Source organism: Chlorocebus sabaeus, chromosome 5 (assembly GCF_047675955.1).
Source record: "Chlorocebus sabaeus isolate Y175 chromosome 5, mChlSab1.0.hap1, whole genome shotgun sequence".
Taxonomy (NCBI): domain Eukaryota; kingdom Metazoa; phylum Chordata; class Mammalia; order Primates; family Cercopithecidae; genus Chlorocebus; species Chlorocebus sabaeus.
In genome coordinates this window covers 26,120,184-26,138,348 of record NC_132908.1, presented here as the reverse complement: position 1 = coordinate 26,138,348, position 18,165 = coordinate 26,120,184, and the positions used below count along the sequence as shown (strand labels likewise).

At 46.5% G+C, this 18,165-nt stretch overlaps 1 protein-coding gene across 1 annotated transcript in view; it reads left to right on the top strand.

The window, feature by feature from the left end:
- Positions 1-556: 556 nt before the first annotated feature.
- Positions 557-18,165, top strand: part of XPO6 (exportin 6) — a 117,095-nt gene continuing 99,486 nt past the window's right edge. Inside the window, exon 1 of the mRNA XM_007988709.3 lies at positions 557-1,197. Coding sequence (XP_007986900.3) covers positions 1,195-1,197 — 3 coding nt within the window. The 5' untranslated portion in view covers positions 557-1,194. The remainder of the gene's footprint in view (positions 1,198-18,165) is intronic.

The window sequence follows — 18,165 nt, the reverse complement described above, 5'->3', positions numbered from 1 at the left end:
TACCACACTCCAGCCTGGGCAACAGAGCAAGATCCTCTCCCTAAAAATAAAACAAAATAAAGATGCGCACTTTCATGAGTAATGTGGGTTGGAGGATAGGAACATGAATCCAACACATTCTCTGCCCCCGTCAGCACCTTGACTATTGAAGTTATGTTTATCTCCCCGGTCCTAGCACCCACAGCAGCACCTGGAATATAGTTGGGCAAGAGTGTGTGGACTGCATGAATGTAAGCTCCATGAGGCCCTGTGTCGCCACGCTGCCAGCTCGATGCTCCGCACGTAAAAGACACTCACTAAAGCTTTGCGGAATGAATGGGCGAAGAAAGCGAAACAGAAACCACGCCTTTACTAAAATGGCAGCCCGGGTTCCCTTTACCAAGATGGCTGCCGGCCCGCGTGGACGGACGGGCGGTGGGCTCAGCAGGCGGGGCAAGAGAGGGCGTGGCAAGAAGGCGGGGCCTGTGGGAGCCGTCAGGTGCGGCCCCGCCCTCCGCCCTCCGCCCCCTCCTCCCGCTCGCCCCGCTCGATTCCGGATTGGTCCGGTTCCAGCGCCGCAGCCCGGCGGCCGCGCTGTGGGGCCGCCCGGCGCTCGCCACTTCCGGCGCGTTGGGGCTGTTGGTCGGGGGCGGCCGCGCGGTACTAGCGGGCGGCTCCAGGGCGGGTGCTCGCAGGGATGCTCTGGGGGGCGGCGGCAGCGGCCGTGTGGGCTGAGTCTGCTAGGACAGCGCGGGTCCCCGGGCCTCTCCCCTGAGCCGGCCGCCTGGGCCGCGCAGTCGAGGCCCGTCAGCCTCCGCCCCTTCAGCCTCGGGGCCGGGCCCGCCGCCACCTCTGCCCGCGGAGGCCGGGGAGCCCCTGCCTGGGCCCGCAGCTTCCCCCGCGGGGGTCGGGCCCGGGCGGGGGTCCCGAGCCGCCGCCCTCCTCGCCGGCATCCGAGTCTCATTTCCTGCTTTTTCAGTTTCCTTGGGGAGGGGCGGGTGGGTCTGGATGAATTGTCTCAGGGGCCCCCGATGAGGCGACCCGGGCGGCCCTGCCCTTTTTAGAGGGTCCCCTCGGGGCCTGGTGGGGAAGGGGTTGTCTTTGCCTGGGTGGGGGACTTCCCGAGTCTGCCGGGACCATGACCTGAACTGTGCGAGCGGGACGTGTCCGAAGCCGAAAAACCAGCTCATCTGAGCCGCCCCGTCCCCGGCCAGCATGGTAAGTGGGATTGGAGCCCCTTTCCCTCCTGGGGTGCCCTACCGGAGGGGTGGGAATGGGCCCCGGGGCTGCTGAACCATCGCTACTCTCCCCATGGCGGGGAGAGGCGCGTGCGGAGCCTGGCCGGTGACACATGCGAGCAGAGTGTGCAGCCCCGGCCCTGTGCTCCCATCCCCCCAGGGATGATGGCTCAGGCCTGGGAGGGCCCTGGGAGCGCTGTAGGCACAAGCCTTGCATCTGGTGTTTGCCTCCTGCAGCTCCTCCGGACAATAACTATCGTTTGTTGAGGGCTTACTACTTGGCAAGGCCCTGCGCGAAGTGATTGACGTGCAGTAGTATTTAATGATCACACCAATCCTCTGTTCGGAAGTGGGGAGACTGAGGCACGGAGCAATTAATTCCCCAGCTCAAGGTCAAGCGACTTTTTAACAGTGTTAAGATTTGAACCTAGGCGTCTGACTTTGAACCTAGGCATCTCTAATACACTTAGAGAGCTGGGTGATTGTAGGAGAAACATCTCATCCAGGTGTAGGTTTATATATGGAAAAACAGAGAGGGATTTACAGAGGTCACTTGCGCAGGTGATGGCAAGGTCAGGAATGGTCGGGATCTTTTGACACTGAGGCTGCTATTCTACATGCTCTGATCTCTGCTGAAGATACCTTTCAGGTTTTCTAGACCGATAGATACTTTCAATACTCCCCTAAATGTGTGCACCCACATCTCTTTGTTAAGCATTTGTCTTTTTGCTCTTGTAATTATTTCTGAGCCTTATCTATCTATTGCGGTAGACACAGCTCCCTCAAAGACCAAATTGTCTGAACCCCTTATCTGCCCCAGCTCTTGGCACATAGTAAGCCCTTAGTGAGTAGTGGATCATCCAGCCTGTGGTTGAACACCTCGAGGGGTGGAGCTGTTCTCCTCAGTTTCACCCATTTTACCCCTGCCAAGTTAGTGGTATAATAGAGAAAGGGACATAGCTATATCTTTCGTGATACAGACCTTAAGGCCTGTGGAATTTTCGAAACATTCAAAAGGCCTGTGGGTAGTGTGTAGGTCCTGAGATATGGAGCTTACGGCCAGCTGGATAAAGTACGCCATTAATCCTGAGCAGCACCGTACAGTATATGCTGTATGTATAGTGTATGTGTTTTTTTATTACTATTTTTTTTGAGACAGAGTCTTGCTTTGTTTCCTAGGCTGGAGTGCAGTGGCACATTCATGGCTCACTGCAGCCTCGACCTCCTGGGCTCAAGCAACCCGCCCACCTTAGCTTCCCAAATAGCTGGGACTACAGCTGTGCGCCACCATGCCTGGCTAATTTTTTGTGCAGATGAGGTCTCACCATGTTTCCCAGGCTGGTCTTGAACTCCTGAGCTCAAGTGATCCGCCCTCCTTAGCCTCCCAAAGTGCTGGGATTACAGGCGTGAGCCACCATGCACAGCTGAGTCTATATATTTTAACATATGTATTACAAAGTATGAATTGTGGCAAATCAGTTAAGCTCTCAGTTCCAATTTCCTCAACTATGAAATTTGGGCATAGGAATTATCTAAATAATAATCTAGAGGTATGAGGTATAACATTTAGTGCCTGATGAAAGTAGCACTCTTTCCTCCCTTCATTTCTTCTTTCAGTATACTTTTTCTTTTCTTTTTTTTTTTGAGATGGAGTGTAGCTCTTGTTGCCCAGGCTGGAGTGCAGTGGTGCAGTTCAGCTCACTGCAACTTCTGCTTCCCGGGTTCAAGTGATTCTCCTGCCTCAGCCTCCCGAGTAACTGGGATTATAGGCATGCGCCACCATGCCCAGCTATATTTTGTATTTTTAGTAGAGATGGGGTTTCACCATGTTGGTCAGGCTGGTCTCGAACTCCTGACCTCAGGTGATCCACCCGCCTCAGCCTCCCAAAGTGCTGGAATTACAGGCATGAGCCACCATGCCCGGCCTCAATATACTTTTTAAGTTGTGTTTTTTTAATTGTAGTAAAATATACGTAATTAAAATTTGGCATTTTAACCATTTTTAAGTGTGCTGTTCAGTGACATTAAGAGCATTACATTGTTGTGCAGCCATCACCACCATCTATCTCCAAAGGTTTTTTTCCCAAAACAACCTATACCCCTCTTTTTTCAGTTTCTCCCCCACCCAACTTTAGTTTCTCTTTCTATGAATTTGACTGCTTTAGGTAGCTCATATAAGTGGAGTCATGCAGTATTTGGCCTGTTGTGACTGGCGTATTTCACATGGCACAGTGTTCTCGAGTTTCATCCATATCATGGCGTGTGTCAGAGCTTCCTTCCTTTCGAAGGCTGAATTCCATTGTGTGTGTGTGCTACATTTTGTATATCCTTTCATCCTTCAGTGGATACCTGGGTTGCTTCCAGCCTTTGGCTATTGTGAATAATACTGCTGTGAATATGAGTGTACAGATCTTACAAGTGAATTTTCAGCAGCCACCATATACCAGGGCCTAGGGCATGTACAGATTAACAAGACACACATTCCTCCCCTTGGGAAACTTACAGCATTGCTTTAGGACCCTTGGACAGAATTTTGTTATTGACCGAGCTAGCCCAGCACCCTTGTATTCAGGTTTCATTTTAGTTGACAGTCAGTAGAGCATCATGGGAATGACCACCTTTGAGTAATGAACTGTAAAGTAGTTGGCTTCATGAACCCCATGTGCATTTTTTCTGGGGTATATTGCAAGTCAAAGTTTTTGTCACCTAGACCTCAGTTACTTAAGTACACAGGGGGTGGCCATAGTTGATGTGAATGGGATTGTCCTTTTTGTGTCACTTGACACAGTGGTTCATCTGTAGGTACCCCAGGGTCAGGAGCTTGGGTGGGGTAGGCCCTGTCCCCCAAAGGTAAGGAAACTATTGCCTGGCGAGTGTCTTATAGGCGGAGGGTCTTTACTCTGGGATCCCAGCTCTTTATTCCAGGAAATTATTTCCTCTCCATTTCTTGCTGACTTAACATTTTTACTTTTAAGGGTATTAGTTGGCATAAGTTTGAGCCTTTTTAATATCTTCTTTTTAAATCTTCAACTCTAATAAGACTTGAAAGTGGTGTAATGTGATAAAAACTACCACTTACTAAGCATCTTTGATGTGCTAGCTATTCTTCACTCATTACTTTTTTTTTTTCTGTCTTTCTTTTTTTTTTTTTGAGATGGAGTCTCACTCTGTCATCCAGGCTGGAGTGCAGTGGTGCAGTCTTGGATCACTATAACCTCTGCCTCCTGGATTCAAATGATTCTCCAGCCTTAGCCTCCTGAGTAGCTGGGATTACAGGCATCTGCCATCACGCTCGGCTAGTTTTTTTTTTTTTTTTTTTTTTTTTTGTATTTTTAGTAGAGATGGGGTTTCACCATGTTGGCCAGGCTGGTCTCGAACTCCTGACCTCAGGTGATCCAGTCGCCTCGGCCTCCCAAAGTTCTGGTATTATAGGCGTGAGCCTCTGAGCCTGACCTACTTTTTCTCTTAGTCATTCAGTATCAGTAAACTCCACCAACTCTGCTAGGTTCCACTATGGCTGTTCCTGCCAGAGGGGGAGATGGACAGACCTGCTCTAGGATTCCTAGTTGACAAGTGGTGGAGTTGGCATTTAGACCCAAAGTGCTCTACTCAGGAGCCTGTGCTCTTTGGGTGCTGCCTCATGGGAAGGAAGATCAGGAGAGTCCTCCACCTGTATTTTGTTTGCTTAGAGAGATAGTGGTGGGGCATAGGGAGCATGGGGAATTTCGCTTACACTATCCCTCTTGACCTTCACATTCAGAACCAGTTTAAAAAGATTTATAGTTTTAGTATAGAATTACAGGAAGAGCTAGCATACTTTAACTGAATTGGATTAAATCATTTTTGGTTGCATTCCCATGGATTCTTTTTTTTTTTTTTGAGACAGAGTCTCGCTCTGTCGCCCAGGCTGGAGTGCAGTGGCGCGATCTCAGCTCACTGCAAGCTCTGCCGCCTGGATTCACGCCATTCTCCTGCCTCAGCCTCCTGAGTAGCTGGGACTACAGGCGCCCGCCACCGCGCCCAGCTAATTTTTTGTATTTTTAGTAGAGATGGGGTTTCACCGTGGTCTCGATCTCCTGACCTTGTGATCCACCCGCCTCGGCCTCCCAAAGTGCTGGGATTACAGGCGTGAGCCCCCGGCCCCATGGATTCTTAAGTGGTGTGACATATTAGAGGTTCCCACTACTTCTCTGAGAAATTGTTACTTAGTATTGAGTGAGCTGTTGCTTACTATGAAAATTGTGTGCAAAATTGAGTTCTTTTTTAGTTGCTTAGAAATTGAATTGCCGGCCGGGCGCGGTGGCTCAAGCCTGTAATCCCAGCACTTTGGGAGGCCGAGACGGGCGGATCACGAGGTCAGGAGATCGAGACCATCCTGGCTAACACAGTGAAACCCCGTCTCTACTAAAAAAATACAAAAAACTAGCCGGGCGAGGTGGCGGGCGCCTGTAGTCCCAGCTACTCGGGAGGCTGAGGCAGGAGAATGGCGTAAACCCGGGAGGCGGAGCTTGCAGTGAGCTGAGATCCGGCCACTGCACTCCAGCCTGGGCGACAGCGCGAGACTCCCTCTCAAAAAAAAAAAAAAAAAAAAAAAGAAATTGAATTGCCTGCTAAGGTTTCTTTTCTTTTTTCTGTTTTTTTTTTTTGAGATGGCATCTTGCTCTTTCACCTAGGCTGGAGTGCAGTGGCGCGATCTCGGCTCACTGCAACCCCTGCCTCCCAGGTTAAAGTGATTCTCCTGCCTCAGCCTCCTGAGTAGCTGGGATTACAGGCATCCACCACCATACCTGGCTAATTTTTGTATTTTTTAGTAGAGGTAGGGTTTCACCACGTTGATCAGGCTGGTCTCGAACTCCAGACCTCAGGTGATCCGCCTGCCTCGGCCTCCCAAAGTGCTGGGATTACAGGTGGGAGCCACCGCACCTGGCCTTATTTTTCTAATATCAATTACCATGAGTGGCCCCTATAATGGAGGCAGAATCAGAACTGAAATTTAGCCACTTGCATGGCGTGTCATCCACTTGTTCACCCACAGCATTGCGTTGTATCCTGTGCTCTGAGAGATAGGAAGAAGACTTGGTGCAGGGAGATGGCAGGGAAAGGTTCAGTGGTACCCAGAGGTTTTGTATGTCAGTCACAGCATTAGAGATAGTCTGGAGAAAAAGTTACCTTTCAAGAAATGACTTGAATAGCTTCTGAAAAAATTAGTGTATGATATGGTTCAAATCACCTGATAAAACCAAAATGTGGTCAGCAAAATTAATGTAGTATAAAGAAATAGGTAGATTAAGCCAGAGTTTTTGTTATTGATTTTTATTTTTATTGTATGTTTGTTTATTTTTTGAGACAAGGTCTTGCTCTGTTGTCCAGGCTGGGGTGCAGCACCTCAGTCACAGCTCACAGCAGCCTCAATCTCCTGGTCTCAAGCAATCCTGCCACCTCAGCCTCCTCAGTAGCTGGGACTACAGGCCCATGCCACCATGCCCAGCTAACTGTTTTATTTTATTTTTTGTAGAGTGTGGGGGTTGCTTTGTTTCCCAGCCTAGTCTTGAACTTCTGACCTCAAGCAGTCCTCTTGCCTCAGCCTCCCAAAGTGCTAGGATTACAGGAGTGAGCCACTACACTAGGCCAAATAATCATGAAATAATGTATTGACTTCTTGCTATGAAGTTTACAACCCTAGGTGCTGTGGTTACAATATAACAATATAATAGTTAATATGTATGTGTGTATGTGGTATGTGCATGTGCGTGTGTGTGTGTGTGTGTATGTGTATATATTGCTTTCTGTATGCCAGGCATCTTACATCTATTAACCCATTTCCCATCCCAAACAACTCCAGGAGGTAGAGGCAGTGTTTTTTTTTTTTTTTTTTTTTTTTTTTTTTTTGAGACAGAGTCTTGCTCTATCCCTAAGCTGGAGTGCGATGGTGTGATCTCGGCTCACTGCGATCTCCACCTCCTGGGTTCAAGCGATTCTCCTGCCTCAGCCTCCTGAGTAGCTGGGGCCACAGGTGCGCACCACCACGCCTGAATAATTTTTGTATTTTTAGTAGAGATGGGGTTTCACCATGTTGGCCAGGCTGGTCTTGAACTCCTGACCTCAGATGATCCACCCATCTGGGCCTCCCAAAGTGCTGGGATTACAGGCGTGAACCACTGTGTCTGGCTTAAAGGCAGTTTTAATTTCACGTTTTAAAGCTGACATTCAGTGCACTGAGAGGTTAGGCAACTTCCCAAGGTCACATAGCGAGTCAGTGCTCATACCCGTTACACTTCCAGGGTAATATTTAATACTGCCCCTGCCCTCTGGGAGTCAGTTTAGTGGGGAAGATAAGACAACATACTCTGAAAATACAAGAGACTGTGATACAGGTGATAGTAGAAGAATGTGTTGATGCAAAGGGGCATTGGTACAAAGATTGCATAGGTACCGACCTGAGAGAGATTGGCTGAGAAGAGTCAGGGAAGTCTTCCCAGGAGGGGCTATTTGAGTCTTGAAGGATGAGGAATGAGGAAGAGTTTGACACTGGGACAAAGAAAGGGCCTTGCAAGTGAAAGTTTCTTGCAGACAGTTACAAAGGTCAGATATATAGCAACAAAGATAATAGGAAATGATAAGTGTGAAGTGAGAGTGAAGGAAATAAACGTTTGTTGGGTGCGTAGGACTTTCTAGGGCTTTATATGCATACCTATGCACACATATACATATGGTACACAAACATGATTTTTTAATCTGAAACCTTAACTCCTACTTTCCTGGCCAGTTATTGCTCTATTTCTCTGTTCCCCTTTGCAGCAAAACCCCAGGAAAGAGTGGCCTGTACTTGGTCTCTAATTCCTCACTTTCCCTTTCGCTCATTAATTTTAGACATAGGCTCTCGCTCTGTCGCCCAGGCTAGAGTGCAGTGGAGTGACCATAGTTCACAGCAGCCTCGAACTCCTGGGCTCAAGGGATCCCCCTGCCTAGGCCTCCCAAAATGCTGGGATTATAGGTGTGAACCCCCACACCTGGCATTATTCTCTCTTAATCTCACTTATCAAGGTCCCTCCTACCAGTGTTGCTAAATCCAGTGGTTAGCTCTCATTCCCCATCTTATTGGACCTGTCAGTAGCATCAGACAAGTTGAGTATCCCTTCTGCAGTTCAGCCTTTCGTCACTTGGCTGCTGGGACACTAAAGTGTGTTCTTCATTTTCCTCCTGTAGTGCAGGTTGTTTCTTTCTCATCTCATAGCCGGAACACTCTAGGCCTCGAACTTAGTGTCTTAATCCAGGACACCTATAACCCAACATCTCTCTCCTCAGCTCCAGTTCTTTAGTCTCCAGCTGCCTGCTTGACATCCAAGCTGGTTTGTGAGACGACGGGTTACATCTCCCCTCTAGCTCGGCTTCTTTCGCTCTCTGGCTTTGCTGCAGCTCCTTTGGCCTTGTTACTACTCTTCAGACCTTTTGGGCATGTTCCTGCTCCAGGCCTTTGGCCTGGCTCCCTGCCTCTGCTTGGACCGTGCTCTCCCTGAGAATCTGCTCGACTAAACCTTTTAAGCCTCAAGAGTCACTTTTCCAGTGGGGCCTGTCCTCACCACCCTGTTTAAAATGTTGATGCCACTTCAGCACTTCCAGTCCCTCACATCCTGCTTTACTTCTTTTTGTACAATTTTTTAATATTTTATATACTTAATGTTATTAACGAGGTCATTCTTTTGTTGTCTCCTGCTAAAATGTTAGCTCTGTAAAGCTAGGGAATCTCTCATTTGTTCGTGTGTCCCAAGAGTCTAGAGCAATTCTTGGCATAGTGGGCAATTAAATTGTGGTAGGGATGTTGTTGAGGTCTTGTGTGTTCAAAGGGAGCTTTAGGGAGGGAGTAAACTAGGCTCTCTAGCATGGATGGAAGTTTTGGAAGAGACGGATTTGAAGAAGCAGTTGGAGAGAAGGCTATCAAGGTAGTTTGTGGCTAGATGATGGGGGGTCTCCACTACTACCCTAGGGAGTTTGGCTTTCTTTTGTTGGATGATTTTTCCTTAAAGGAAACTCAATCTGCTGTGTGTAGGTTAGATGCAGGAAACCAGATGTTACACCATGCCTGTGTGGATGTGACAAGGGCCTGCGTGTTCTTGCATGTGTAATTAGTGGTTGAGAGGAAGACCTGGGCAAGGGAGTTGTCACTTAAAACTGATTCCAGAGTTAAGAGATGAGGAAGAAGGAAAAGCACAAGCTGATTTTGGAAGCCTGTAGCCTGGCGATTGGGAGTAGTAGAAAGTTTTAATCAGTTGGTGATTTGGATTTGGTAGGAATGGAAGCGATAACAGGTAAATTGATAGGAAGCGATGACAGGAGATGGGCCATGTGCTGATGAAATATGGAAAGTGGCTATCTCTGTAGGTAGGTGAACAGTTGTGGCACTGTTGAGATGAAGGTAGTTGGCCCTGGGCAGGAGAATGTTGTTGAAGATCTTAAGTAGTTGCGTTGTCAAACATATCTGTCTAAGCCAAGGAAGATGTGATGGCATAGGCTGTGTTGAAAGGACAGGAATTCCTGAAAGTGTGGTTGCCACTCTCTGCCTCTACTTTTTTTTTTTTGAGACAGAGTCTCTGTTCCCCAGACTGGAGTGCAGTGGCATGATCTTGGCCCACTGCAAGCTCTGCCTCCCAGATTCACGCCATTCTCCTGCCTCAGCCTCCCGAGTAGCTGGGACTACAGGCACCCGCCACTACACCCGGCTAATTCTTTGTATTTTTTAGTAGAGACGGGGTTTCACTGTGTTAGCCAGGATGATCTTGATCTTCTGACCTCATGATCCGCCTGCCTCAACCTCCCAAAGTGCTGGGATTACAGGTGTGAGCTGCTGCGCCCAGCCCTCTCTGCCTCTACTTTTTCAACCTTCTACCTCTCCTTTCCCCCTGTCATTCATTCTACAACCCATTGCAGACTGACTTTTTTTTTTTTTTTGAGATGGGGTCTTACTCTGTCGCACAGGCTGGTGTGCAGTGGAGTAATCATGTCTCACTGCAACCTCTGTCTCCTGGGGCTCACGCAATCCTCCCACCTCAGCCTCCTGAGTAGCTGGAACTACACGCATGCATCACCACGCCTGGGTAATTTTGTATTTTTTGTAGAGACGAGATTTCACCATGTTGCCCAGGCTGGCCTCGAGCCGCTGGGCTCAAGTGATCCTCCGGCCTCAGCCTCCCAAAGTGATAGGATTACAGGCGTGAGCCACTGTGCCCGGCCAGCAGACTGACTTTTTTTCTTCACTACTTTTCAAGATGATGTGTAACCTGTGTGTGCTGAGTTCTGTTTAATGCATATTTTCAATCCTTAGGTCATTTGACCTCTCTGTGTGGCCTTTGGCAGCCACTGATCTCCTTTTCTTCCCTTGAAACACTTTTCTTCTTGGCTCCTGTGGCATCCATGATATTAGTCTCTTGGTTTAGCCTCCCGTGGCTTCAGCTATGACCCGTGTACCAGTGAAAACTAAACCCTTACCAGCTGTAGATATCCAGTGTTCTGACAACATCAAATTAAATGTGTCTTAAAGCAAATCCATCATCTTCCTTTCAGTTTAGTGCCTCCTCTGCCGTGCCCTGGTTCTGTTAATGACCTCATTTTCTAACTAGTCAAACAATTAACCTGAGTCATCTTTAACTTCCTCTTCTACAAGCCCCCCTGCTTCCAGACCTGTTGATGCTGCTGCTAACATATCTGTGTCCTGACCCTGGCCTTTCCCTCCATTCCCTCTCCTTTGATCAGGCTGTCATTGTCTCTTGCTTTGGTTGTTGCTATCATGACCAGTCCTCTCTCCCAGGTTCTGCGTCCCTCTGTCCATCTTCCGTACTGCTGAGCTGCCTTATAGAGCTCAGGTGTGATCATGCCACGTGAACCCCAGTCATTCAGAGCAGAGGGTTCCCACTGTTGTTAGAGACCAAGTTTTCAACATGGGCCCTGAATTTTAAGTTTCTTTCTTACTTTAAGGTCTCTTAGTAAGGATGAAGATGGTTCATTAAATACTTAAAGTGATTTATTTGGAGTGTCTTTGAAAGACTTCCCAAATTACACCTTGTTTTCCAGCCACAGCAAACTATTTGTCATTCCCAGAACACTCAGTGCACTTTCATACTTGTCTGCCTTTACTCATGCTGTTCCCTGTGCTCTAGTGCCCTTTTTTTCCTTGCAAATGAAACTTACGTGACATCTCAAGGTTGCCATAAACACTGCCTCTTTGAGGCTTTCCAGCTGCTAGTTTAACATAGGTCACCTTCGATTATAGTTTGGTATTTTTTGGCTTTTATTATTTTGAGTTATTTGTTTTTGTTAATATAAGAATGACAAGACTACATCATCATCATCATCATCATTATTATTATTATTATTGTTATTGAGACAGAGTCTCGCTCTGTCGCCGAGGTTGGAGTGCATTGGCGCGATCTTGGCTCACTACAAGCTCTGCCTCCCGGGTTCAAGCAATCCTCCTGCCTCAGCCTCCCAAGTAGCTGGGACTGCAGATGCATGCTGCCATGCCTGGCTAATTTTTTGTTTTTTTAGTAAAGACGGGGTTTCACCATATTAACCAGGATGGTCTTGATCTCCTGACATTGCGATCCTCCTGCCTCGGCCTTCCAAAGTGCTGGGATTACAGGCATGAGCCACTGTGCCCAGCCAAGACTACATTCTTACAGTAAGTGTCAGACAGTTCAGAAGTTTCAAGAGCAAAATGTGGAACTCTTGCCTCCTTCCCTGTTCCCTCCTCCTCCTTCCCACTGCAAGCCTGGGGGTGAGGAGGATTAGTTCTTTCTCTTTAAGAGCCCATAGCAGAGTGCGTCTGACTCTGCTTTGCCTCTCTAGTGCCTAGTGAGCATTCAGCAGATACATGAGTAATTAAGAGTCAGGTGTAAAAATAAACCCAAGCAGGTCAGGGTGGACCCTTGAGGTTAGTAACTGATAGTAGTAGTATTTGGAGAGGGTGGTAAGATTGAAATAGAGTATGAAAGCAGTAAACACCTTGTATTTCCAAAATCCGTGCAACCAGCAAGCTCAGATAACTGTATTTTTCACCCTGGTGGATGGAGGTGGGTAGCAGGTGAGCAGGGAAAGTTGTTAGAACAAGTGCTGGGGGTGGGGGTGTGCTTACTGGGGAGCCCCAAAGCTAATTGCTACTAGAAGAACCACGGAGGAACAATGAAAAGAGTAGGAGTGGAGTGAGGTGAGGTCCTTGTAGATCTTAATCAAAGAAAGACACAGGGCAGAGAAGTGAGGGGGTGAAAGAGGCTAATGAGAAGGGAAAGAAATGGATGTAGAGGGAGAAAAGGTCTGTGTTTCATAATTGCACTCTGTGCAAGTCATCGTTAAGGGGCTCTCATGCATACTGCGTAGGGTCCTTGATTTAATCTCTCACAGCCACCCTGCCAGGTAGGTATTATGTTCCCATTTTATAGTTGAGGGAGGATAAGGACGCTGAGGCCTAGGATGGGTAATGCTAGGTAACTTGTCCAAAGTTACCTACTGTTCTCTTCAGCTGGGCTAAGAAAATAAAAAAACAAAACAACGAAAATCAGAATTACCTAGTGAGTTGACAGAGCCAGGATTCAGTTCTAAGATTCCAACTCCAAGGCCCGTGTTTTTTCTAGATCACTAGGTTTCTTTTTTATGATACGGAGTCTTTATCTGTTGCCCAGGCTAGAGTGCAATGGCGCGATCTTGGCTCACTGCACTCCAGCCTGGGTGACAGACAAGACTCCGTCTCAAAAAAAAAAAGGGCACAGTGGTAGCTGGTCCATATTACGGGACATCAACAAAAAGGAAGATTGCTTGATTTCTTTGAGTTTTAATTCAGGTAAGCCCATTAGGCTTAGCATATACAATAGGTTCATTTCCATTAGAGCAGCCTACTGCTGTTTATATGAAGGTTATAATGAAAAAGATCTCTGGTCTAGGACTCCCTGAAAAGTTAAAGGTATTTTATGAGACAAATGGAGCTGGAAGAAAAATCATTAGTTTCTAAACTGACTAATAATCAGACCTGAGAAGTTCTGTCCTTTCCTTTCCCTTTCTTTTTTTGAGCTAGAGTCTCCCTCTGTTTTGCCCAGGCTGGGGCATAGTGGCGTGATCTTGGCTCACTACAACCTCTGCCTCTGGATTCAAGTGATTCTCCTACCTCAGCCTCCCAGGTTGCTGGGATTACAGGTGCCCACTACCACGCCTGGCTAATTTTTGTATTTTTAGTAGAGACAGGGTTTCACCATGTTGGGCAGGCTGGTCTCGAACTCCTGACCTCAGGTGATCCACCCGCCTTGGCCTCCCAAAGTGCTGGGATTACAGGAGTGAGCCACCGTGCCTGGCCCAGGGAAGGCCTTTTAAAAAATTCATGAGGAGGCCAGGTGCGGTGGCTCATGCCTGTATTCCCAGCACTTTGGGAGGCCAAGGTGGGCGGATCACAAGGTCAGTCGTTGGAGACCAGCCTGGCCAACATAAGTGAAACCCTATCTCTACTAAAAATACAAAAATTAGCCAGGTGTGGTGGCGGGTGCCTGTAATCTCAGCTACTTGGGAGGCTGAGGCAGGAAAATCACTTGAACCCAGGAGGTGGAGGTTGTAGTGAACTGAGATTGCACCATTGCACTTTAGCCTGGGTGACAGAACAAGGCTCTGTCAAAAAAAAAAAAAAAAAAAAAAAAAAAAAAAAAAAAAAAAAGGCCGGGCACGGTAGCTCATGCCTGTAATCCCAGCACTTTGGGAGGCTGAGGTGCGCGGATCACCTGAGGTCAGGAGTTTGAGACCAGCCTGACCAACATGGCAAAACCTGTCTCTACTGAAAAAATACAAAAATTAGCTGGACGTGGTGGCGTGCACCTGTAATCCCAGCTACTCAGAAAGCTGAAGTAGGAGAATTGCTTGAATCCGGGAGGCGGAGGTTGTAGTGAGCCAAGTGCTTTGTTATTGTCCAGGAAATTATTCATCTGCGTTTTGTTTTTAGAGAAAGATAAATTGAGTGATCTATCAAGGATTTTTTTATTTTAGGGGCACATGTCATCAGGACCTCCTGAGGCTGTGTCACAGGCTCATGTCCTTTTAAATAAAACATTTTTTATAAAAAGGGTTTATTTAATTTCATTTTTTTGAGACGGAGTTTCACTCTTGTTGCCCAGGCTAGAGTGCAATGGCATGATCTCAGCTCAGTGCAACCTCCGCCTTCTGGGTTCAAGCGGTTCTCCTGCCTCAGCCTCCCAAGTAGCTGGGATTACATGCGGCACCACGCCTGGCTAATTTTTATATTTTTAGTAGAGACAGGGTTTCACCATGTTGGCCAGGCTGGTCTCGAACTCTCAACCTCGGGTAATCGGCCCACCTCGGCCTTCCAAAGTGCTGGGATTACACGTGTGAGCCACTGCGCCTGGTCGGATTTATTTATTTTAAGTATGTAATTTTGAGATAATATAAGACTTATAGAAAAGTTGCAGAAATAGTGTAGGGAGTTTTTGTATGCTCTTCTCCCATAGGTACTTACAAACAAAAAACAAAACTGCAGCAGCCAAGCCCTCCAACATTTGTGACCAGCAATTTATTTTTTTTAAAGTGTCTTTTTTTCTTTTTTTCATTTTAAAATTATTATTTTTTCTTATATCAGCATATGATCTCGCTATATTGCCCAGGCTGGTTTTAAAATCCTGGACTCAAGCAATCCTCCTGCCTTGGCCCCCCAAAGTGCTGGGATTACAGGTGTGAGCCGGTGTTCCTGGCCTTGTGACCAATAATTTAGCTCAGTTTCTGTGCCTTCTTCATTCTAGTACTGCTAGACAATCAGTAGGTACTGATGCTACTGTAGAAACACAAAATCTTCTCTGCCACTTCTTGATTTTGCTTAGTAGTTGTTATCCTGATTATAAAAAGTATTTTGAAGTCTGTAGAATATTTGATAACTTAAAAAAAAAAAGAAATTACTACCATTGGATTCAATCTCTAATAACATTTTGATTTGCTTCCTTCTTGTCTTTTTTCCTGTTTACTTTTTAAATATGGTTGAGATTACACTGTAAATGCACTTTTTTCTTCTGCCTTTTCCGCTTTATAGCGTAAGTGGCTTTTCAGATCATTAAATATTTTATAAATATTTGCAGTGGCTTTATAATACTGCATTGCATGGATTCTTAAGCAGTTCTTTGTTCTGTTTTTTTTGCCATGGTAAATAATAATGTGATTAATGTCTTTGCGAAAAACTTTGTATGTATTTTAGAAAATTGCCTTAGGACAGATTCCCAGAAAGGCCCAAGGGTCTGAGGGCTGTGTTTTTTTTAGATGTAGTCTGAACAATTTTCTTTTTTTTTTTTTTTAAGACAGAGTCTGTCTGTGTTGCTCAGGCTGGAGTGCAGTGGCACAATCTTGGCTCACTGCAGCCTCCACCTCCTGGGTTCAAGCAGTTCTCCTGCCTCAGCCTCCCAGGTAGCTAGGACTACAGGCGCCCACCACCACGACTGGCTAATATTTTTTTGTATTTTTAGTAGAGTGGGGTTTCACTATGTTGGCCAGGCTGGTCTTTAACTCCTGACCTCGTGATCTGCCTGCCTCGGCCTCCCAAAGTGCTGGGATTACAGGCGTGAGCCACTGCGCCCAGCCTAGTCTGAACTTTTTTTTTTTTTTTTTTTTTTTGAGACAGAGTCTCGCTCTGTCGCCCAGGCTGGAGTGCAGTGGCCGGATCTCAGCTCACTGCAAGCTCCGCCTCCCGGGTCTACGCCATTCTCCTGCCTCAGCCTCCCAAGTAGCTGGGACTACAGGCACCCGCCACCTCGCCCGGCTAGTTTTTTGTATTTTTTTGGTAGAGACGGGGTTTCACTGTGTTAGGCAGGCTGGTCTCGATCTCCTGACCTCGTGATCCGCCCGTCTCGGCCTCCCAAAGTGGTGGGATTATAGGCGTGAGCCACCGCGCCCGGCCTTAGTCTGAACATTTTTAAGGCTCTTCATCACGTTTTCCAGAAAGGTTACTTGAGTTTTTTCTTCCCATCAGCTGTAGATAAATATACTCATCAGTATTGGATAATCTTAAGAAAATTGTTGCTAATTTAATAGGTTAAATAATGGCTTCTCATTATTGTTCCTCAGTATCTTTTTCTGTGTGTTTATGTAGGAAACTTACTAACAAGTTAGATTTTATTTTTTGTCTGTTTATAGGAGACAGATCCCTTAAGCTTTATTTAGGTATCCCTTATATTTACATTAATGTATTAGAAATAATGTCTTAACATATTTTTTCTAGTCTTAAGTTAGTTACTTTTCAAAAAGCTATAGTAAAATGCACATTTTTTTTTTTTTTTTTTGAGCCAGGCTAAAGTGCACTGGCGTGATCTCAGCTCACTGCAACCTCTGCCTCCCGGATTCAAGCGATTCTCCTGCCTCAGCCTCCCGAGTAGCTGGGATTACAGGCATGAACCACCATGCCCGGCTAATTTTTGTATTTTTAATAGAGACGGGGTTTCACCATGTTCGCTAGGCTGGTCTTGAATTCCTGACCTGAAGTGATCTACCTGCCTCGGCCTTAAAATGTTACATGTTTTAGTCTGTTTTGTGTTGCTGAAGGAGTATTTGAAGCTGGGTAGTTTGTAAAGGGAAAAGGTATATTTGGCTCCCAATTTTGGTGGCTGAAAGGTTCAAGATAGGGCATGTGGTAAGGGACTCAGGCTACTTCCACTCCTGGTGGCCGGTGAAGGGGAATCTGTGTGCAGAGATCACAGGGTGAGAGAGGAAGGATGAGAGTGAGAGGAGAGGCACCGGGCCCTTTCAAACAGCCAGCTCTCAGGAACTAGGAGAGTGAGAATATACTTACCCTCACCCCCCAACTCCTTACCAGGGAGGGCATTAATTTATTCATCAGGATCTACCCCCATGACCCAAACACCTCTCATTAGGCCCTGCTTCCTACATTGGGGATCAAATTTTGACATGAGATTAGGTGGAGACAAACCACATCCAGACTATAGCAACACATAACATAAAACGTCACCATTTTAAAGTATGCAGTTCAGTGACATTAAGTGCATTCACCATGTTGTGCAAGAGTCACCACTCTAGTTTCACACTTTTTCATCACTCCAGAGGAAACTTGTACCCATTAAGCAGTCATTCCCCTTTCTCCCTCGCCCCAGCCCCTGGTGACTACAAGTCTGCTTCCTATCTCATGAATGTGCTTATTCTGGATATTTTATGTAAATTATCATACACTATATGGTCCTTCCTTATCTCCTAATACATAAAAAGATGATGTAGATTAAGTAAAAGTTGAATTTAATCTCTGTTTTGAAAATTGAAATCCATCTATGGCAACAGTCTTGAATTCAGCATATTTAATTGCCCAGGATGTCCCATGCCCCAGCCACTAGGAAGAAATAGTTTATACCAATAGTTACTGCCAGTGGACAGAGGGTTATAGACCTTGGGGTAGGATGGAACCTAAAATAGAGACAAAGATGGGAAAAGTATGGGGCTTGGAGAGTGAAAGGCAGTGAATGGCAGGCAGCACATTCCATGGTGGAATAAACAGGAAACTTCTAGGTATTTACCTTGATTTGGAGTGCAAATTGGAGAACTTGCAGGTAAGTGCAAGTTCTTCTGTGTTATCAAAAAAAATAACCATCCTAAAGAATGAATATGTTTGTGACGGTGTCTGGTACATAAGACCGTAGGAAATGTGCGGAGTTTTGCTTAAGAGCGAGAGTGGTATTTGGGATGACAAGGACAAGCAGAGAAAATCCCCAGGCATCTCTTTCTCAGTGTTTGACATTTTCTTTTTTTTGAGACTGAGTCTCTGTTAGTCTGGAGTGCAGTGGCGTGATCTCTGCTCACTGCAACCTCCGCCTCCTGGGTTCAAGCGATTCTCCTGCTTCAGCCTCCCGAGTGGCTGGGACTGCGGGCTCGTGCCACCACACCTGGCTAATTTTTGTAATTTTAGTAAAGACGAGGTTTCACC